Raw genomic sequence first — 23236 nt, 5'->3', positions numbered from 1 at the left:
ACCTGGCCTGGCCTGGGGAGCGTGTGGACAGGTGGATGGACTCCTAGCCACTCGAAGCCAGAGTGGAGAGGCCTGATTTTTGCACCACCCTGGCTCTTCGCCCTTGGCAGCCGTCAACCTAGCCAACCCCTAGGCTGGATTGCAGCCACAGTCAGTCACCTGACATATAGCTACAGAAGCCAGGAACTTTTGAAGCAGGGCATTAACTGTCAGTGAAGTCAAACTTACGGTGTGGCTCAGGTGTAAAATGTGGCTTAGCACACATGAATGCTCTTGGAGCACTCACTCGAATGGATAAAGCATTCATCTTGCTCATCTGCGGCTTTCCACCAAGAACTAAGAAGGCTTTTTCCAGTTTGACTGAGTGTATTGCAGAATAAATAGACTGGTCTGAATTACTAAAGATGCTGCTTCCCAGAGCATGATTGACGTTATACACACACATAACTATACTTTATCTCTCTGGATTGTAATTTGTTTTAAACGGTTTTTAATACCTTATCTTTAAATTGTTGTAACTCACCTTCAGATTATACGTGAAGGCATGAAGGAAACAAATAAATTATAAATATAATTATTAATAATTATTAAATTTATATACTTCCCTTCACCCAAAGATTACAGAGTGGTTCACAACATAAAAATACAAAACGAGAACACAAAATGCATAATAAAACAAGAACAGAAACCAGCCAACCAGCGTGCCAGGCCGTGTCATGGGTCATGGTTGTCTACTGAGAATCTGCCCACATCTGCAAGTGATGTCCCTTCAGGGGACATATCCAGACCAGGGGCTGGTGGTTCTTCTAAGGAGACCTCAGGGCAATTCTGAACCTGGGCATTTCTTCATGTAACCTCACTACAGGTTTAGGGTGGACTCCAGTTCATGTATAAAAACATGTGGCTAAAGCAAGCCTTATGGGTGGAATCGGAGAGGGCCTTCTCACATGCCTGCCACTGGAGGGGTACACCAGCAAGAGGTGCCTGGTGCCCCTTAAGGTGACACTTAATTTTCCAAAAAGTACTGGACATTTTGAAGCTCCAGAGCTGTTTCAAAACATTTTTCTTCCTTTAAATGTGGGACATTCACTTAGGTTAAAGATGTACTTTAAGTTCTTGATTAAGAGAGAGGTCTTTACTATAAATTAAAAGACATTTGTCATCCCTGGCCCATCCTGGCCAAACAGGAGCCTTAGTCATGTGTGGCCCAGAAACAGTTTCCCTAATACTGATATTTTAAAATGGTCCGAATGGCCTCTCCAACAAGACGACCGCAGGATATTTTTCTTCTTCAGTAGAAGTCAGCTTCTCCACAAGCATTAGGCGGCAGCCAGGAAGCTGCTTATGGACCCCCCAGACCCCACTGAAGTGGGTGGGGCTTTTCAGCTCCGTAACTGGGAATGGAAGTAACTGTAATAAATCATACCCCAAAATGGCTGTCCAAGATAAGATCTGTGATATCTTGCAAATGGCTGTTGAGAGCTTGTCACAGCCAGAGATTTGCTTAGACTAAATGTTTTTAACTGCTTGGGATTGTCTGTATTGCATTAATTGGACTGGCAGGAAGATTGGCCATCTGCTCCATCATCTTCAATATATATCTTTCGCAAACATTTTTCTATGGCATCCTGCTGAGGCAGTTAAAGAGAGTCTCGTAGTATCTAATTAAGAATGTTCTCAGGAACCTACATTGACTTATGTATTTATTTTAAAAAATGTTTTCCCTTTGTGTTTCCAGGCTTATTGATTCTTGTGTTTTGCTCTCCTCCTTCCACAATGGTGGGCAGTCCAGGGCTATCATAGGACAGGAGTGAGGAGTCTGTGGCTCTCATCACCCCAACCAGTATGGAAGTTGCAGGCCAGCAACATCTGGAGGGCCACAGGTTCCCTTTGCTCTTTAGACTCTGCAGTTTAGAGGGTGGGTTTCCTTTGGGGAAGGGTGTACCGTAAATAAATGAACCATCTTAATGAACACCTTTTGCTTCTCCGAACACAGAACAGGGCAAGCAGCAGGAAACCACACAGGCAGGAACAGTTTAATGGCAGGAACCTCCAGCCTGCAAGCCAAGTGCAGCCCCCCATACCCCTGTAGCTGACTCTTTCCTCTCCCTCCAGGCTGTTTCCCCCATCAGCCCTGCTCTCTGCCTTCCAGCCGCCAGGTCCTTTACCAAGCTGGAATGTGCCTTTGAGCCCTTGCTTCCCTGGAAGCAGAAATGTGGGGAGGGGTTTGAGAGGCCACTAGCCTTCCCACTTTTGCTTCCAGCTCCGCCCACCACTACTGGCATGTGGGGAGAGTTTCCTGCAGGAGAACGAAACCCTCAGGGTGAAAAGGTTTCCCCACCCCTGCAATGTCAGTTGAGCAACCAAAATTCCAGGCCAGTTTAATGCCAAAGGATTTCCCAGAACAGATGCTAATTATTATTATTATTTTAGGAGTGATGGGAGCACTTCCATCTTAGCAGTTCACTTGCGCAAGAATTGATCCCGTACTTGTTCAGGTAAAACTGGAAGGATTGAGGCAGTCAGCTCCTCCCTTTCTTTAGCAGCAAAGGAAATGTCCTAATGTGCACATCAAAGGAAAGGAAAAGAATTCTTAAAACAAAATGATTCTTTCATGGCAAGGGATTGAAGCCGTGAAAGGAGGTGGTCTTGTTTTGTGCTTACTTTTTTTAAAGGGCTATTTGAGCGTTCATGTTGCTGCAGAAAGGAGGTTAACACCACCACCACCACCAGTGCTGAAAGCTGTCAGATAGAAGATATATGTTCGGGGTTGATGCCCTCAGTAGGTGCCTGTGATTGCCCCACAACAACACACAGTAATGAGAGAACAATCACACTTGAACATCTACATCCAATTACTTTGTGAATGCCAGAAGTACAACATAGCAGGAAAGGCCCCTTCAAGATAGTTCCTCTTGTGGAGCTGAACTTCTTTGGTATTCAATCAAAACGTTCGCGCTGTGATGCTTTGTTTTGCAAAGCCCTCTTTTCTTTGCTATGTAAATAACATCTCTGTTCTCACTGCAGTTTTGCTTTGTCATGACTTCCCTGTACTTTTATAATCCTCTCTTTCCTGAGAAGGCAGCGTGATAGATGCTTGTTTTACATAATGGTTTCAGTTGTTAGCGGCTGTGGCAGGTTTAGACCCACACTTCACCAAAATGCCAAGCAGTCCGGCTGCAGGGAAGACTTTGTAATACTGTACTTGCTCAATTCAGCCATTTGGTTCAGCTGGTTGGAAGACTTTTAGGCCTCACTTTCTTCTCGCTCTGTAAGCAGAATGGACTTGATCAGGCTGGAAGTGGAAGGATCATTAGGCGCGAGTGATCATGCTCTTCTGAAGTTTACTATACAGTGGAAAGGAGCAGCCAAGCATACTAGGACTCAATTTCTTGACTTTAAGAAAGCCGACTTCATAAAACTTAGGGAAGTGCTGGGTGAGATCCCATGGACAGTAATACTAAAAGGAAAGGGAGTTCATGATGGCTGGGAGTTTGTTAAGAGGGAGATAGTAAAAGCACAACTTCAGGCAATACCAATGAAACGGAAACATGGAAGGTGCCTAAAGAAGCCAGGGTGGCTATCTAAAGAACTTTTAACTGAGTTAAGATTAAAAAAGGATGTGTACAAAAAATGGAAAAGGGGGGAAACCACCAAAGAGGAATTCAAACAAATAGCCAGCACGTGTAGACACAAAGTCAGAAAAGCTAAAGCACAGAATGAACTCAGGCTTGCTAGAGAGGTTAAAAGCAACAAAAAAGGCTTTTTATGGGTATGTCCGTAGCAAAAGGAAGAACAAAGAAACAGGGGTCACTCAGAGGAGAAGATGGTGAAATGCAAACAGGGGACACAGAAAGGGCTGAACTCCTCAATGCCTTCTTTGCCTCAGTCTTCTCCAATAAAGAAAACAATGCCCGACCTGAAGAATTTGGAGCAAATGATTCAGCAGAGGAAACACAGCCCAGAATAACTAAGGAGATAGTACAAGAATACTTGGCTAGTTTAGATGTATTCAAGTCTCCAGGGCCAGATGAACTGCATCCAAGAGTATTAAAAGAACTGGCAGATGTGATCTCAGAACCACTGGCAGTCATCTTTGAGAATTCCTGGAGAACAGGCGAAGTCCCGGCAGACTGGAGGAGGGCAAATGTTGTCCCTATTTTCAAAAAGGGGAAAAGAGAGGACCCAAATAATTATCGCCCAGTCAGTCTGACATCAATACCAGGGAAGATTCTGGAGCAGATCATTAAGCAAACAGTCTGTGAGCACCTAGAAAGGAATGCTGTGATCACCAATAGTCAGCATGGATTTCTGAAAAATAAGTCATGTCAGACTAACCTGATCTCGTTTTTTGACAGAATTACAAGCCTGGTAGATGAAGGGAATGCAGTCGATGTAGCCTACCTTGATTTCAGCAAGGCATTCGACAAGGTGCCCCATGATATTCTTGTAAAGAAGCTGGTAAAATGCGGTCTTGACTATGCTACCACTCAGTGGATTTGTAACTGGCTGACTGACCGAACCCAAAGGGTGCTCATCAATGGTTCCTCTTCATCCTGGAGAAGAGTGACTAGTGGGGTGCCACAGGGTTCTGTCTTGGGCCTGGTCTTATTCAACATCTTTATCAACGACTTGGAAGATGGACTCAAGGGCATCCTGATCAAATTTGCAGATGACACCAAACTGGGAGGGGTGGCTAACACCCCAGAGGACAGGATCACACTTCAAAACGACCTTGACAGATTAGAGAACTGGGCCAAAACAAACAAGATGAATTTTTAACAGGGAGAAATGTAAAGTATTGCACTTGGGCAAAAAAAATGAGAGGCACAAATACAAGATGGGTGACACCTGGCTTGAGAGCAGTACATGTGAAAAGGATCTAGGAGTCTTGGTTGACCACAAACTTGACATGAGCCAATAGTGTGACGCAGCAGCTAAAAAAGCCAATGCAATTCTGGGCTGCATCAATAGGAGTATAGCATCTAGATCAAGGGAAGTAATAGTGCCACTGTATTCTGCTCTGGTCAGACCTCACCTGGAGTACTGTGTCCAGTTCTGGGCACCACAGTTCAAGAAGGACACTGACAAACTGGAACGTGTCCAGAGGAGGGCAACCAAAATGGTCAAAGGCCTGGAAACGATGCCTTATGAGGAACGGCTAAGGGAGCTGGGCATGTTTAGCCTGGAGAAGAGGAGGTTAAGGGGTGATATGATAGCCATGTTCAAATATATAAAAGGATGTCACATAGAGGAGGGAGAAAGGTTGTTTTCTGCTGCTCCAGAGAAGCAGACACGGAGCAATGGATCCAAACTACAAGAAAGAGGATTCCACCTAAACATTAGGAAGAACTTCCTGACAGTAAGAGCTGTTTGACAGTGGGATTTGCTGCCAAGGAGTGTGGTGGAGTCTCCTACTTTGGAGGTCTTTAAGCAGAGGCTTGACAACCATATGTCAGGAGTGCTCTGATGGTGTTTCCTGCTTGGCAGGGGGTTGGACTCGATGGCCCTTGTGGTCTCTTCCAACTCTATGATTCTAGGCAGTACTTTCCCCGCTCTTCACAATCTGTCAGCACAGTATTCCTTTCCCTTTGAAAGTTGTCCCTACCACTTGATTCCCCAGGATGTGCAGTGCTGAGGAAGTGGCCTCGAGTCTGAGCATGCTCAGAAGCAGTTTGGATCTCCAAGGAAGAAGGAGGTCCACAGTGGTGGCTAATAACCCTTGGAGTGCTGGGGTGGAAGGCAGGAGGCCAGTAGTGGATGGAGGCAGAGCCAAGGCCAGCTCCCGCACCCCAGTCCTTCTCCCTGTTGTGTTCAAGGGCAAAGGACTGTGGAGCTCTCAGCTAGCGCCACTCCCTGGACTGGTTGTGAGTAAGAAGGCAGTTAGGTGGGGACTGGCCCAACCCCCTGCAATGTAGGAATCTGCTGCCCAACGTGGCGCTTGAACCAATAACCCTGAGGTTAAGAGTCACATGCTCCACCCACTTAGTTATCCCATCATTTACTTTTAGTGTATTTTATAGCATCAAGTGTTTCTTTTTTATGCAAAAGTAATTATGTGTGTGGAAAATCTGGATTCAGTGACCTGTATAAATTATGCGATGGTTGCATTATGTGTCCTTTGTTTACATCATTATTTCTGCTTTTGCCAATCCGTGTGGGGCGACTCCTGCCCGGAGCGCTGGAAACTCAACAGAGTTCCTGCCTGGCTTTGAAGCTTTCATCAAGGCTTTGGCTGCACACTATCAAACCTGTCACTGTACATGTGTATATGCAAGAGAGTTGCTTGTTGTTGTTTTTTTAAAAAAGGAAAGCTGAGGCTATCAGGATGCTGGATTCTGCAGGCAAGGTCAGATTTGACAGGGCAATCAGCATCCGTCTGACTTTCATAGGTAAGCAACCCGGTGACTCACCTATGGCAAGTCAGAATCCCCTCAGGCAGGGAAACTTTTCTCAAATGGGAGTGAGTTGGTTCCTTTTTTCTTTTCTTTTAAGACCACCGAAGTGGTGCAGGTGCCATTTTAGGTGTGCGTGTGCAAGCAACTTATTACCAAGGTTATCACTGCTAGGTGGGTCTTTCAAATGCTGTTGCTGGACAGGGGGGCCTTTTATTCTCTTAAGCAAAAAACAAACATCTGCTAGGGAGATTCCTGTGCAAGCCCCACTGAAATGAGCAGAGCTTCCACAGCAGCTGTGCTTTGGGGATCCGCACCCTGCCAAAACCTGAAATGATCATGCACTTGTTTTCTTGTGTGACTTCTGTGACCTTGTCCTGAGCCTTGGCACAGCAGAAAAGACTGTTCTTAAAGGTACACATAGCCTGGTCTGCGTTGAACACACACTGAGCAATAGGTGGGTTTGTTCTTTCACTAAGAATGTCCACAGTGTTTGGCTTTAAAAATAGTTACGGGAGCACAGCAAGGTAGGCAAAGCATCACCACCCTGCACAGGATGGCAGATGATCTGGGCTGATTTCAGGGTGGGATCTTTGCCTGCAACGCTACTTATAGAACGTACACTTACTCTGGGGGTCTCAGACTGCCAGTGATGGCAACCTTTAAGCATTTGTTATTTAAAAGCAGCACAATTTTTTACACTTAGAAAGGTTACTTATATCACAGATTTTTTAAAAAAGAAATGTACCGGTAGTTTCCTTTTTTTAAAAAAGGTTGTTTTGGTATTGGTATGTACAGGACTCCTGAGGGAGATACATACTTAATAGAGAGGAAGGCCGCCCCAAAACATTTTGACGGGGTGTAACAGTGCGTGCTAAATCTAACTTCCTCATATTTCAAAGGTCCCTGTTATCTCTCATTTCAGTTTAAGCGGTATGTGAATAAGCTTCGGAGCAAAAACACGCTTTACAAAAAGAAGCGCCTGGATATAGCAGAAATTACAGCTGAGTACGGCATCCTGCAGAGAACAGAGGAGCTCCTAAAACAGCGCCACGAGGATATCCAGCAGCAGCTGGTAATGGGCCATTCTGTCTTCCTGTCCATACTGTGAAATGCAGGTAGCCAGGATGAATCTTCTAGCTTCCGGCTCTTCCTGCAAAGCCAAGCAGGCCAAGCCTGGGGTTGTTCCAGCACCGCCAGGGCACTAAGTGCTTTACACAATGCAGGGGGGGAGAGCTTCTTGCCCCAAGGAACCTACAGTCAAAAATGCAGCATGGGGGGGTGGAGATGGGGGGGGGGAGAGATTCAGCTGTGTCAGTTACATGTGTTCAGGCTTCACAGGAAGGGTGGATTTTGAGGAAGGGTTTGAAGGAAGTTAGGGAGGCGGCATCCAAAGCGTTTTGGGAGGCAGTTCCAAGCATGCAGAGCAGCAAAGGAGCAAGGGGGAGAGGGAGGGAGCACCCACACATTTGTTTGAGTTATGTGGTTTCATGATCAGAGTGACATTTACACTTGTGAAGCCTTTGGTTTAGGTTCAGTACTTTAGCATTGGCTTTGAGACAGTTCTAATGACATGAGCTAGACTTTATTGTATGTTAAAAGAAGTTATGTACATGGTATCTCAGATCTAGCATGTTGTTATTCAAAAGCTGAAATTCTGTCTTGCTTTTAAAAAATTGAAGTGGCTTCCCCATGCACATTGACCTGGTGTACACGTAGCGCTAAGCTTTGGGAACCCACACATTCCCTCTTTTGCCCGAAGCCGCAGTTTGGTTTAGTTTTAGGCACAAACTGGGCCGCTGAAGTCAGTGAAGATACAATCATTGCAGGAACGCTCAGTGCCCAGTGCCCTTCTCCCAGCCCACTTCCATGGCATCATGTATTTCTTCCTTCACTTGCTTTGTTAGAAGATTGCTTTGGTGTAGCGATGGGCCCTTTTCCTAAAGCTACTCATATTTTTATCCATTAAAAGAGAAGCTGTGGCAAAATATGGAAACCCATGTAACCAAGTGTGTATTTTGTTTTCTTCCCTGCTCAGTAAAACATTTTATTTCTTCTGAAACAAAGCAGAACAGGCTGCAAGTGAGGCTGTAAGATGATAATAAGTGTTGTCCCCCATTTCTTGATCAAACATTATTAATCTGTGTGTGGAAGGCACGGCTTAGTAAATAAATAAAAACAGCACACTCAGAATTATTTCATCCTCCACAAATTAAAGTAATGGATGACTGCAAATGCACCTGGTTCTTTAGAAGCTCCTCTAGGCGATTTGTGCAAAGATGCCCTTTAAGGAGAGATGTCTTGCCACAGCAGCTGACCTGTTCTTATTGATTTTCATATAGTTTAGTTCAGGGGTAGTCAACATTTTTATACCTACTGCCCACTAATGCATCTTTCTTGATGGGAAAATTTCCTTACCGCCCACCAGTGCTCGATGGAAGGAGGATTCAGCTTGTGCCGTAGAGCCCCCTGCCGCCCACCTGGAATCCTGAAAGGCCCACTAGTGGGCAAAAGGGACCAGGTTGACAACCCCTGATTTAGTTAATCAAAAAACAAACTAGGCAGTCTGTCAGATGGTGGTGGTGGTTGCTCATGAGTAACCAGGCAGGACTCCGACCTGTCTTTTACAGGTTTTATTGTGCAAACTATATACGGTGCAGATACACAAAGTACATGTCTGTCTTAGTCACTTGTAGAATCTGGGAGTGGCCCCTTCCGGCTTCTCCCCCAACATAAGAACTTAGGTACCCCAAGCCCTCGCCTCCCCTCCTTGCGTTTCACCCCGGAAGTGGCGTGCGTCCCTCCTGGCCAGCCTGGCGAGGTGAGGCACTGGGGCTCTCCGCAGCATCCTCAAGCCCTCTCCTCGCTTGGCTGGCCCCTTCCCTCTCTTCTCCACTGGAGGGGTGGCTTTCCCCACCACTGGAAGAGGAACTGCTCCTCAGGATTTTTGGAGGCTCTCTGTATCCCAACGGCCCCCTGCCTCCCTCCCCTGTTCTGATGCCAGTCCCCTGACACAGTCTTTAACTTTTCTTACTATTTATTGGTTGCAATTCAGAATCTGTTTGCTTGTCTGCTGTCAGAACGTATACTCAGAAATGTCTTTCTTTTTCTATGCGAACAGCAAGCAATTGAAGACAAGAAGGGTATCTCTGGGTACAGCTATACACAGGAGGAGCTAGAGAGAGTGTCAGCCGTGAAGAGCGAAATGGATGAAATGAAGGGTCGGACTCTGGATAACATGTCTGAAATGGTGATTTTACTCCCCTGTATTTAAAGGCTCTCTTGGAAGGAAGGGTGTTGTCTGTTTGAATCTTACCACCACCCTTCAAGATCTGCTTTGGCAGACCAGCGTGGCTGTGGGTATACTGGTGTGCCAACACTGCTTGTGCTGGGTATATGGCCAGTCTCCATTTATCACATCTTAGTTGATCTTTCCCTCTCCATTTGTCTTTCTAATCTTCCTTTGCCGCCCCCAATGTTTCCAGCTTTCTTGCTATGCTGTTAATAACATATTCATGTGATGTGTTTCCCTCCCATAAAACAGGTGAAAAAACTGAATGCTATGGTGGCTGATAAGAAGTCAAGCCTTGCTCCAATTATCAAAGATTTAAGGCAGTTGCGACAGAAGTGTCAGGTGAGTAGAGAGGACTTGATTTTTTTTTGTTTTTTGTTTGTTTGAACAAATGGTTTGGGTTGATTACAGTGCGACAAGATTTCTCCCAACGCCTCTCCTGCAGTTCTGCCTGTATGGCTCAGAGCCTCCCCTAAGTAATGCTCCACACTATCTGTGGCCAGATGCCTCTATCGTATAGGCCAAAATGTACATTTGGGGGAGATGATCAATGGCATCTGGTGTTTTCAGCTACAGTGGTACCTCGGGATGCAAATGGGATCCATTCCGGAGCCTCGTTCGCATCCTGAATAGAATGTAAGATGCAACTGCACCTCTGTGCGTGCGCAAGTCGCGTTTTGCTGCTTCCGCGCATGCGTGTGACATCATTTTGAGCATCTGCACATGCGCAGGCGGCAAAACCCAGAAGTACTGTGCTCCGTTACTTCTGGGTTGCCGTGGAGTGCAACCCAAAAGCGCTCAACCTGAAGCACATTCAACCCGAGGTATGACTGTATTTTAAAGTGTTTCTTCAAGTGTAAACCTCATTGGAAAAAATAATAGTTGAGCGAATGTTATTATTTACTTTAAAAAAACCTATATTCCACTCCTACATTGGACTCCCAGGGATCCACCATTTAGTATGCTCATCATGTGCTTGTTTGCTGGGTCTGTTAGTGTTTTTCTCAAACTGAAGACAGCGTATATGTGTCAGATACAAACCTATGTGGTTTTAAGACATTGCTGAATTCAAGACAGGGTTGGAATGGGGAGTGATGCTGTGAAGCTCTGGCTGAGATGAGGAAAACTGGTGCCCTAAGGAGCCTGAGATGGTCAGAGAAGACAGCTATTGAATATTTATCCAGAGGACCTATGTAAAGTTTTGGTGCAATGGTTAACTTGTTAGCTGTCTGACAAGCAAACTATATGACAGGAGCTGCCCTGTTCTCGTGGCCTGGGCCCTGCGAGAAGCTGTGCTCCTGGATCTGATGGGGGGCGGAAAGGGAGCTTCGGGGGGGGGGGGGAGCAAGGCAGGTAGAACTGCCACTGACAGTGGCAAGGAGCTGCTGCTCTCTTGAAAGCCAATCCGAGAGTCTTTTTTGCTAAAGGGCAAAGGATAAAATGTCTTAAATAAGGGTGAAATGTTCCAATGCATCCTACTCATCTGCTGGCCAGAGGAAGAGGGTGATGGTCACCTTCAGGCTATTCACATGAACAGAACATTAGGGCATGTTGAATTTTCCAACTTTCGAATTCCAGAATGAGGGGTGCTAAAATGTTGTAACACGACATGGGAATTTGAAATGTATTTTGGAGAAATTAATATAATTTAGTTTTTCTTGGTAAGAAGAATAAGTGTCAAAGTGCATAGAAATCATTATAAATGATTGCCAAGTCCTTGCAGTTATCTTATATATTAATGTTTTTGTTATTATTTATTGTTGTTGTTATTTAGCATTATCTGACATTTTCAGAAGGTAAAATTAAATTCTTTGGTTTTCCAAAAGTAGTTTATGTACTTCTTCATCAAATGTAGACGTACGAAGCTAAATGTTGACCAATCACAAAAATAATAGCAGACCCGAAACCTTAAAAAATATAAGGTGCCTCAGTGAAAAAAATTGCAAAAATTAGGTTTCACATCCTAAAATGACGCCCCCTAGCAGAACACTCAGGTGGTCTGATGTAACCCAGCGAGACACTTCTTATATTTATTACACTGGGCCTAAGGTAGGAGAAATTCCTTGTGTCCTGCACCCTCATTTGAAATATGCTCCCCCAACCTTAGTTATTTTATTACGTGGGTGAAGGCAAGCTTTGATTTTAAGCACGACTTGTAGAATACACCAGCCTTTCCCAGCCTGGGGCTCTGGGGCTGTTTTGGCTATAAATCCCATCAGCTTCAGTGATGGGGGCCCAGGCTAGGGAAGGCTGACCCACACCAGGTCTACTTGCTGCTTCACCAGTAGAGTATGCCCTGCCATACTTTCTATCACAAGCTGGATTGTAGTCTACCTTTCACTAGAGTGCTCTGTTGCTAGTGATGCCAGTTATCTCATGGCATAAGTGAATATCTGTACAAACTGTTTGTACAGGAACACAATCCTTTTACAATCTCGCGAGCTTAATTTTAATGCAGCCGAGTCAAAATCTAGGCTATGGAATGAACAAGTGGGAAACCTAATCCACCAAAGCATTAACGACGCTGGGTAGTGATACATGTTTTTAAAGTTGGGGCGGGGGGGGGGGAGCTTGCAAGTTACGTGGTGGTTTACCCTGTTTGATCTATCGGTCTGCGAAGCTGGTGGCTTCCCCATGAGTGGTGTGCCCCAGATGCCTTTTCCGTTTATGTAAGGGCCTCTGTGTGCCAATCGCTGAGGTTAGGCAGCAGGACTGACAAGAACATGATCTCCCCAGGTGCCACATGCTGATAGAATTCATGTGCCCTTCTACCTTTCCCCCCACCAGGAATTGACCCAAGAATGCGGAGAGAAAAAAACCCAGTATGACAGCTGTGCAGCAGGCCTGGAGAGCAACCGTTCTGCACTGGAGCAGGTAGGAAGGCAGGCAGGACAGAGCTGCCCCTCCATATCTCATCAGCTTGGTTTTACATGCGCTCAGGGCGGCAGGGGGCAGGGGGCTGCATCCAGGCATTCTGCCAGGTGCAGACATGTGGCAAAACGGTTGGCTGTATCCACCCCTGGACCACTTAACAGCAGTTATTTTGCTTGCTTTGGCTGAAGAGGAAGCAATTAAATCATCAGTGACTGTTGACAACAGGCGCTCTTTCCTTGAAAATGGTCCTGATGCTGCAGGCTATTTGTCATCATACATGTTAAAAATGTGCGCTTCCTGCTTTAGGAGGTGAAGGCCCTTCACGAAGAGTGTATTCAGGAGGAAAGCCGCTATCATCACATCAACTGCATGAAAAAGGTCGGTCTGAAAAAGGTTCTTTTGTAGTCATTCAGTAAGATGATACTTCTTCCATGGGAAGGCCAGTTGGTATCTAAATTCAGGTGTTTCTTCTTAGATTCTAGAAGTCAGCCTTCAGCGCGCCAAAGACGAGATGAAGCTGTATGTTTCTTCAGATATGCAGGAAAGAAGAAAGGCAATCAGGTATTTACTCATTTTCTTACATTTCTATCCTGCCTTCCTTCAACCTGGAACCCGAGGCATCACGCATATGCTCCCCAGGAACATCCCAAGTACTGGTCAGTCCCAGACATGCTTAGCTGCAGCAAGAGGTTGGGCTCACTGGTGCCTTAAGACCATTCCCTGGAAACCAAGCCTGATGAGGAATGGTTGAGGGAACTGAGTGTGCTTAGCCTGGTAAAGAGGAGATAGGAGAGCCATCTTCAAATACCTCAAAGGCTGTCACAGTGGTGCTAGCTTGCCCCCACGGCTGTGGGTCCCTGGGGCCGCTAAGTCAGCACACCCACTGGCGCATGCACACTACATCAGCTACATTGGTGTGCTGACATCACTCACGCACATAGTGGCAGCCTTATGACCTTGTGCGCACATTCTCCCACAGCATGCACACGGCCCCCACCACACTTTGTGGGTGCCCTGCCCCCCCCCCATTTAAAATGTTGTGGGGGCTAGGGCACTCAAGGCCCCACGTGGGAGAGGGAACAAGCTTGTTTTCTGCTGCTCCAGAGGGCAGGACCCGAACCAATGGATTCCAGTGGCAAGAAAAGTTATTAAGACTCAACAAGAGGAAGAACTTTCAGGCAGTAACAGCTGTTCAACAGGGGAATGGACTCCTTTGGGAAGTGGTGGACTCCCCTTCCTTGGAGGTTTTTAAGCAGAGGTTGGGTGGCCATCTGTCACAGATGCTTTAGCCGAGATTCCTACATTGCAGGGGGTTGGACTAGATGACCCTTGGTTCCTCTTCCAATTATACAATTCTATGATTCTATGATATACTTGGGAGTGTGATTTAATTCCAAACAATTTTTCAGAAATGGAGGTGCAATTAGTCTTGAACTAGAAGAAACTGACCATGTTAAGTTTTTGTGGAATTCTCTGTTCCCTCTGCTTAACAGTCTCAGCAGTGACACTTGTTTGCTGTGGCTCCATTTAGGATTCTCTCCATAGGAAAACAGGACTGCGCGCGCACGCACACACACACACACACAGAGAGAGAGAGAGCGCTCATTGAAGAACAAAATACTTTTTTTGTCGCCTGTTGATCTCATGAGTCTCCATTTATGGTGGTTAAATCGGGGAGCAGCCAGGAACAGATAACAAACCCCTTGCAAATATATGGAGAGATGTAATCCATGTCAGTGGAGGAAAGAAGTTGAATGCTGAGCAAAGAACTAGTAGGAATAGTAAAGCTAAAGTGGAAATGAGAGGACAGTTGCAGTGGAAGTTAGTGGGTGAACACTGAGAGCGTTTCTCTGCTCAGTGGTTTTTGTTCTCAGTCTGTCTGCTGTAACCTACTTCTCAGACCTTGGTGTGCTATGGTGGCTACTTCACAAACTTTGTATGTACTGTATTTAGAATTCCAAGCTTATTGGGGCCACTGTGCTTTGCCTGGCATCTAGGTGCTTACAGTGGTTAATGCAGAGAAGGAAGAGCATGTCAGAGGCTGGGTGTCCAGTGCTCATCCCATCCAGTCCTAAGAGGCCACAGAGTTTATGCTGTTCAGTCTTCTTCCTGCCCAAGTCACTCACTTGTCTGTTCCCCATGCTGCAGGCAGGGGCAGTTCTGGGAGCACCAAGAGCTATGAAGAGGCACATCAGGATGCCCATCTGTCATGGAGGGGGGTGTGTGTTCATTTTCCAGGTGTCTTCTGGGTTCCTCCTGCACTTTTGCTTTTTGACTGCACAGTAAAATACAGGGTGCTTCTGGGTGAGTTACTCTTCTGAATGTCCATTTGCTACTCCCTGTGGAGAGAAAAAACAAACCAGGAAAGTGCAAATTCTCTTGGAAATAAGCAGAGCCTTTGATAGGCAGAAATTCAATAAGTGCAGGATGGAAAGAGAAGGCAGATTTCTAGAAATCCTTTCAGGGCTGAATGTCTCTTCTTGCGAACACTGGAATGTAAACTGAGCTCAAACAACCCATAAGCAGAACCTCAGTTTACTAATGAACCAAAAATGCCCTAATTCTGATCCCCATCCTCTGTTCCATGGAGTCAGTACCGAGGAATGTGAAAAGTTAATTTTGTTCTCTAAAAATAGTTTTAACTTTCAAAATTAAGTTGCATTCTTTCCAGACATCATTATAAATAGCAAAAAAAACAACCACCAACCCTCCCCCCCCCCGACATTCAGAGGTTTAGTTTTCTGTTGTCTGTTTTTTCTCCTTCCAAGTCTTGGGACTAAAGAGCAATTGGTGAACCTAAAGTGATGGGGAAGGATGTCAATAGATGTGCATTCTCTTGGGGGCAATTGAGGTCGTCTTGGCCCTGGCACAAATTACAGCAGCTGCATGCAGGTTATGAGAAAGATGGATATCCCGGGCTGCAAGAGTAAACCTGTTCCAGGCGCAAATCCCATTTCCCCATAGGACATGCAATATATGGGGTGGGAATGTGTAAATGGCTGGCACAGGCCCTGGAGACAAGAGCAAGTTCCCAGTAGTCTTGGCTGGGGTGGGGGGAGCAAAGGAGGAATCCTATCCTGCCTTCCCCAGTGGAAAGCTACAACACCCGTCTAAGAGGATTTATAGTTCTTAAGATTCCCAGCTGGAAGAATTTTCTGTCCCAGGCTTCCAGTCCTTGGACCAGCCCCCTTTTAGTCAACTGTTAAACTGTCATTCTGCTCAGATGACAGAGCCAAGAGTTGCAATGATTTCAGTGAAGTCAAAGGATCATTTTAGGCTGCTGAGGTAGGAGGGTTCAAGTTTGTTGTTTTTCTATCATCCAGTGAATTCCTTTGGGGTTTTCAGCTTATCTTGATGACTCACAGATTTATAGAAGCTTAGATGTGTGAAACCATTGTCCTTCAGGACATAGTCTCGTAGGCTTCACATGCAGGACACTCTTCTCCAAATCCCCCTTGGCCACATAGCTCTCTGCCAGGCTTCGGAAAATTCATTCCTAGTCAGTGTAATCTACCTTATAAGATGGTGACAAATAGAACGTAATAGGTTTTTATCACTTTCCTAGACCCTTGAAATAAGACAGGAAAGATATGCAACAAATACGTGCTTTAACAGTAAAAAATAATAATAATGAATCATCTACTCAAGAGTCCATTGGAATTGTGAATAAAAAGCCTCAGACCCTCACCTGCAACATGGGTATAATGATATGGAGCTGCCTTACAGGGCTGCTGTAAATTTGACTGGCACACAAAGTAAGTACTACTTTGAACACTCTAAAAGTGCTGGGGTGTATGGGGTGTTACGGGCGGGACAGTACCTCTGGTGGGGGACACATCATGCTCCTTCTGCGGCAGTTTGTCCGCCATTGGTACCCACCCTGCACTCAGCTCTCACCTGTGGCTCCTAGAAGCTGTCAGCATAGGACAGTAGCCACAATTCCAGGAAACGACTTCAACTGGCCAGCAGAACCAGGTAAGGGTAACCAATGGCTCTCAAACCCTCAGTGAGTCAGGAACCTCCCCTGCATGTGAAGACAGGCTCCGGCAGATTCAGTGGATGAGGCCAATAGTAGGTTTAACAGCAAGAAGGCAGTTTATGCACGTGCTGTAGAGGGAAATGAGGGGCAGATGGGGCTCAACAACATGGGAAGGTAGCTCATCTAGGAGAAGGAAAACTCTGATCCTAGACTTCTGCTGCGTTGGAGTTATACACAACTGTGAGAAAGGCTTTGAGAGTAAACTCCAAGGAAAAATCCATACCTGCTGCCTTGCGGGACATCTTTGGAAGAAGAAAGGGTTAAGGAGTAAACCCTACACAAATCTGGAGTGGAGTCCCTAAAACAGTTGGATGGTGCCTTCCAGCAAATCCTGCAGCCAAGCTGGTGCTGAACATGTTGCTCTGCTTTCCTTTGGACCACATCAGTGGAGCCAAGAGGGGGGGTCTTGTCGCCTAGCAGCCCAGGACCTCCATACACGCTGCCCAGGCTTGCTCCCCAGAGAGGAGCAGTCACGAGTTACTGGTCTCTGCAGCCACAGCAGGTGCCGTGATTCTCCAGCATTTTGACTTCACATCCTCAGGTTTTTTGTAAATAATGTGTGTGTGTGTATGTATGTGTTTATTTTATCATCTTCTTAGGGAACAATACACCCGGATGATCACGGAACAAGAAAACCTTGGAAAGGTAATAATAGGTTATTATTTTTTAAAATATTCCCTTTCAGTTTTAGAAAGTGCTACATTTCATGCCTGTCATTAGTTTATTCTGGTCCTTATGCACAGCCGCCAAAAAACCATTCTGTTGCAGCTCGGAGAAATTGGCTTCTCAAAATAAAATAGAGAAACAGTTCTGAAGTCAGTTTCCTATAGATAATGCTTAAGCTGCTTGACTATCTTTTACAAACAGCACATTCCCCAGGAACCCCAGGGATAAGATATTGTAATGCAGGCGACACTTTGCTAGATCAAATTTGAAGTGGTATATACAGAAACTGGCTGAAGATGATACATTTCCCAGCTGTTTTTCCTTGGTGTTTTTATAGAAAGTAACTGAAGTGCTTTTGAGATAGCTGCGTTGACTAAGACCCTTGCTGAGTTCTGTACATTTTTAATCGTCTTCTGTAAAGTTCAGAATTGCACAAATAATTCCTTTTTCTTAACTTCTTTCTTTAACGTTTCCCTTATAAATTCAGTTATGCAAGTGTTATACTTTTAAGGACAGAATTCCTTGTAAAGATTAATTTCATTTTTTCTTTATGTTCTAGAGTTAGTCTGGTGTGGTGGTGAGAGGGTCAGAGTAGGACATGGGAGGCTTTAAAACCCAACTCAGCCATGAAGCTCACTAGGATGACCAGTCTTTCAGCCTAACCTCTTCCTTACAGGGTTGCTGTGGGGATTAAATGGGGGGGGGACCATGTGTGCCACCTGGAGCTCCTTGGAGAAAAAGGTGGGGTATAAATGAGGTTCTTGTTGTTGTTGTTGTTGTTGTTGTTGTTTATTCCAGATTACAAAGCAGACTACAGAGCAGTGACTAATATGTTTGTAGTCCTGATAACAGTTCATTTTGAATTGCCTTCTAACCCTGTTTTAGATCTTCTTTGCAGAATTGTCATCAAAAATTGTCTTCTATTATTTCAACATACACAAAACACACACATAAAACATACATAAAACACTTAATCTATGTGTTTTTTTAGTGCTAAGCATGGAGCTCAGATTTAGGGGACAGACTGTAGCTCACAGGCTGAGCACTCTGCATATGCATGCTGAGTTCTGCCTCAACAGTGGCTGCCCCAGTCAATTCAGGATCTTGTAATGCCACGCAGACAAAGTAGCAGCAATTGAATTATTATTATTAATATCCCACCCATCTGGCTGGGTTTCCCCAGCTTCTCTGGACAGCTTACAGCAAAAATAAAAACATAATAAAGCATCAAACATTAAAAACTTCCCTAAACAGGGCTGCCTTCAAATGTCTTCTAAAAGTTGTGTAGTTGTTTATTTCCTTGACATCTGAAGGGAGGGTGCCACTACTGAGAAGGCCCTCTGCCTGGCTCCCTGTAACTTCAGTTCTCGCAGTGAGGGAACCACCAGAAGGCCCTTGAAGGAGGACCTCAGTTTCTGGGCTGAACGATGGGGAGACGCTCCTTTGGGTGCACTGGGTCGAGGCTAGGATCTCTTGTTCAGAGAAATAAATGTTCGTGCCCCACTGTGAGGTAACTGTTGTAACTCTGAAACATTTCTTGGAATGATTTTGACTGTTCTTTTGAGTAACAGAAACTGCGAGAGAAGCAGAAGAGTGTGCGGGAAAGCCATGGTCCAAATCTGAAGCAAGTGAAAATGTGGCGAGATTTCCAGCTGCTCATGGAGTGCAAGAAGGAATGTTTCCTCAGGCAGCAAAACCAAGCATCCATTGGCCAGGTTATTCAGGAAGGAGGAGAGGACCGGCTGGTCTTGTGAATCAAGCTGTTTGGTATCCCAGGCATACTGAGCATCAGTTCTGTTGTGAAAATTGGTCTAGTTCTACAACTGTTTTTACAAAAGTTAGATTTCTGATTGCTGTTGTTCAGGGGCTCAGCTGCTGTTCAGCTACAACGGCTGCTTGGAAAAGTCCCAGCCTAAATAGAATGGCAATGGTTTCCCAGTTTGACTGGGAGCCTTTTTGGCCGCTCCTTGTATTAAAGAGAGAAAATAACTCTCATTCTACAGGTACTGCACATGCAAAGTTGCTCTATCACTTGGAGGCCAGTTTAAGCAGTGGGACGGGCTCCGTGTTCAATTACTGCATTGAAATGGGCTTACGGGCAAAGGTCTAGTCCATGTGTTGAGCTGAAGGCTGGCTGTTTTCACAGAGAAACCAAGATAAATGATACTCCCTCCCCAGGCCCCAAAAAGTTGGAAGTTCTAATTCTGCAGCTTCTACAGCCAAGCAGCAGGATATACTGTGACACAGAGCCAAACTGGCTTGCAAGAAGTCCACTCACCCCACTTAGTCATGCCCAAACCTGGCATATTGCTTCCTCTTGGTACTGGGGAAAGGATGCTGATTTATCTTCCAAGGGCAGAGCAGGGCTTACATTCTCAGCACGTTTCTTAAACATGCATTTTTTGCATCAAAGTATGTGCAGGCCTATAACTTCATCGGGTGTCATCTTTAAATGGCCACTCCCCCTGGAGAGCTGCAGTGGAGTATAGAAGCAACAGGCAAAGCTTGCTTTGGGGAAGCAAAGTGTGGCCAGTTGATACAAGATCCTCTGATCCCTGCCATTAGACTTCTCCCTTGAGATAAGCAAAGGGTGTGTAAAGAAAATTTACTAGTTGGACTAAAACTAGTAAATTTAGTCCTTGGACTAAAACTGAGGTGCAGGAACTTCCAGAAGTTTCCTTGCTTCCCTTAGGCCTTTGACCTATAGTCATTTAGAAACATATGAAAAGTAGTTATTCTAACCTTTTCTAGCTTTGTTAGAACAATGGCATTTTAACATTCCCTGTAGCTTTCTGCTCTCTGCCTATTTTTTCCAGGTTGATATTAAATTAATGTATTTCATTAATGTAGCCACAGAGACAATAAAGTCTAACATTCACATTGTTATTCTTCTGTACGCTTGTTCAGTTCCCCATTGTCCATACTTAATAAAGAACAGGAGCTTGTTGGTTGTCAGGCTCCACTTCACCTCTCGGAGTTACTCTTTTGAGAAGTCAAAAGGCTTTGCTTTCTGACTCGGGGCCAAATGCTGTCAGCATCTGACCCTTCTACGTCACATATGGAACAGGTGATCTTAAAAGAAACCATGCACAGAGTCCAAGACCTTGCTGCTCTATTGTCTTACTCTTTAACAAGAAATGGTGTGACAAAGTTAAGTGCTGATTTGAATCGGGAGCTATAAACCCTGGCAGCCTCCACCAGTAAGAAAACATACATTACTGAATGAAAAACTAGGGAGCCATAGAAAGAGCAGGCTCTGAAGAGTGTACAGGAGTTATGGACCTGTTTTCAACCACCTGTTTGTTGCATTTATGCTTTACATTTTTAGATAAATTTCCCCCTGCTCTCACACGTGTACACCTAAAAATTGTGAGATGTGGGTTGGTCTCATCTCTGCTAGGTACTGTGGTTGTGTTCCACTTCCTCGACTCCAGCCTTCCCTACACTCAAATGAAAATTGCAGTCTGCAAAATGTGGTTTTGTGTGGGCAAATGTGATAAACTTGTACAGTTCTTAAATGTATAAAATATATATCAGAAATTATTTGAAAGCTTTCATTTCCATATGATGCAGATGTAATGCAAATATGCTTAATTTGAATAGTTTTTCTGAAAAAGAATTTTATATTTGCAGGACCAAAATGTGATATTAACCCTGAAGACTGAGTGATAGAGTCATTGGCACACTCATGTCTACAAAATCCTGGTCTTCCTTGTTCATTATTCCTTGTGCTGGTGGAACCAACAGTAAAGTGTCTGAGTTTTCAAAGGAAGGATCAGTCAGCCGGTTTCTGAAACTTAGGTCTCTGGGGGAGATGAATTAAGCAGGGTCTAATTTAAAGCACAGCTGGAGGAGAGGAAAGGGTTAGCATGCTTCTAAGTGTGAGAAAATGTATTTGGTGGGAGGAGAGAAATGTAAATAGCCAGTGCCCAAGGCAATCTCAGTGGAAATAGAGCTGCAAAGTAGCTCTGATTCTGCCTCTGAGGTATTTTTTGAGGCCTAAATAGCAGCTTGATAGGACTTGGGAGGTTCACTGCCATTTGAAAATCCACCCCAGAGCCCTTAAATTATATTTATTACCCACTAAATCATTTAGCCATCCTACGACACAGCCTGTGGCCACAGCAGTGAGCACTTTTGAAATCTCAGGCCAGTGGTTAGAAATAAGACTGAAATTCCCTTTCTGCCTTCTCATGTCAACAGCAGAGAGATTCAAGGAAGATTTGGGTTGTAATTTGCTTTCTCCCCCCCCCTTTCCATCTGCAGAAAGTAGTCAGATTGTAACATCTGTTGACATTATGCAGATAAGGTAAGAATGCCAGTTGCTGGAAACCCTCTTGCCCTGTTTGTGGGCTTCCCCTGGGGGCATCTCCTTGGCCACTGGGAGAACGGGAGGCTGGACTAGAGGGGCCACTGGCCGAGTGCAGCAGCGAGGCTCCTAAGTACTTACAGTGGTGCCTCGCAAGACGAAATTAATTTGTTCCGCGAGTTTTTTCGTCTAGCGAATTTTTTGTCTTGCGAAGCACGGTGTCGGAAAAGTTTTGGAAAAGCTTCAAAAATCGCCAAAAACCTCAAAAAAGGCTACCACACCGCGTTCTATGAGTTGCTCCTCGAAGTCAAGTCGCAACTGTATTAAGGGTGTTAAGAAAAAGGAAACAAACTTGCAAAAAACGCAAGACGTTTTTGTCTTGCGAAGCAAGCCCATAGGGAAATTCGTCTTGCGAAGCAGCTCAAAAATCACAAAAGCCTTTCGTCTAGCGAGTTTTTCGTCTTGCGAGGCATTCGTCTTGCGGGCACCACTGTATCCAGGCGCTCACCATTGATGGGGAACTTCAGAGCCTCTGTGCTTTCTTGCAGGGGAGGGGGTCTTTAACTTCAAACCGGACTGAGGCCAGACAGCTGTTCAAGTGGCGTATTCTTCCTTCAGCACTCGTAATGGAACAGTGTTTTCATACAGAGACATTCTGTCACATAGGCACCTAAAATCCCAGGTGGAGATTTATCAACTCAGTGAGAACTAGACCCAAGCACCCTTGAGGAATGTAGCTCAGGAGCATCCTTGTAATCTGCTTAATATGCCTAGTGTAACGGCCAACATCACCAAAGAGGATGTGTCCAGTTTAAGAAAATAATACCTTTGTCATGAACTCTCCAGGTGGCCTGGCACGCTCATCATCAGCTTCTTCCTCCTCACCTTCAACGTTTCCTGGACAGAGACAACTGTTAACATGCTCTGGTCACATCCATAACGTGCTACAGTTTCCGAGGCAGTATGCCTCTAGATACCAATTGCTGGCAACTACAGGATGGAAGATGGGACGCGGGTGGCGCTGTGGGTTAAACCACAGAGCCTAGGACTTGCTGATCAGAAGGTCCCTTTGCTCGGTCCCTGCTCCTGCCAACCTAGCAGTTCAAAAGCACATCAAAGTGCAAGTAGATAAATAGGTACCGCTCCGGCGGGAAGGTGAACAGCGTTTCCGTGCGCTGCTCTAGTTCACCAGAAGCAGCTTACTCATGCTGACCACATGACCCGGAAGCTGTACGCCGGCTCCCTCAGCCAGTAAAGTGAGATGAGTGCCGCAACCCCAGAGTCAGCCATGCCTGGACCTAATGGTCAGGGGTCCCTTTACCTTTACAGGAGGGACAAGTGCTCCTATGATTGGGCCCTGCTTGTGGGCATCTGTTTGGCCTCTGTGGGAGCAGGATGCCGGACTCTTCAGTATGTTTTTAAGCTTCCGTTGCATCTGCTTGTGTAAGGCTCACAATTGTTTGTTCTGCAAAAAAGACCTCTGCTCCCCAGGAGGGGGGCAGTCTAAAATTGAAAGTGGGAAAGAAGAGTAGCAAAGTTAAAATGGGTGAGAATGCAGTTCTAGTCAAGCTTGGCTACAGTTGAAGGTAAGGATTTAAGGAGTTGAAGCCAGAGGTCTCTCAGAAAAGGTAGGTTTTGAGGCAGGACAGCAGGAGATTTGA

The 23236-nt window shown here is 45.3% G+C and overlaps 1 protein-coding gene and 1 long non-coding RNA gene across 3 annotated transcripts in view; one reads left to right on the top strand and one right to left on the bottom strand.

The window, feature by feature from the left end:
• Nucleotides 1-20210, top strand: part of IFT81 (intraflagellar transport 81) — a 52903-nt gene extending 32693 nt beyond the window's left edge. For both annotated transcript variants that reach the window (XM_082203786.1, XM_082203787.1), the window contains exons 12-19: nt 7321-7470; nt 9517-9645; nt 9940-10029; nt 12475-12561; nt 12868-12939; nt 13037-13122; nt 17200-17245; nt 18838-20210. In XM_082203786.1, the coding sequence (XP_082059912.1) occupies nt 7321-7470; nt 9517-9645; nt 9940-10029; nt 12475-12561; nt 12868-12939; nt 13037-13122; nt 17200-17245; nt 18838-19020 (843 nt within the window). In that variant the 3' untranslated portion in view covers nt 19021-20210. The remainder of the gene's footprint in view (nt 1-7320; nt 7471-9516; nt 9646-9939; nt 10030-12474; nt 12562-12867; nt 12940-13036; nt 13123-17199; nt 17246-18837) is intronic.
• On the bottom strand, nt 14196-22635 carry LOC309521393. The gene is made up of 2 exons (XR_014214649.1): nt 22084-22635; nt 14196-14900 (listed from the first exon to the last, which is right to left on the bottom strand). It is a non-coding gene; the product is annotated as an uncharacterized lncRNA (long non-coding RNA).
• Nucleotides 22636-23236: the final 601 nt, after the last annotated feature.

Source organism: Podarcis vaucheri (genome assembly GCF_965113315.1).
Source record: "Podarcis vaucheri genome assembly, chromosome: 16".
Taxonomy (NCBI): domain Eukaryota; kingdom Metazoa; phylum Chordata; class Lepidosauria; order Squamata; family Lacertidae; genus Podarcis; species Podarcis vaucheri.
This window is presented reverse-complemented; position numbering and strand designations above follow the sequence as displayed.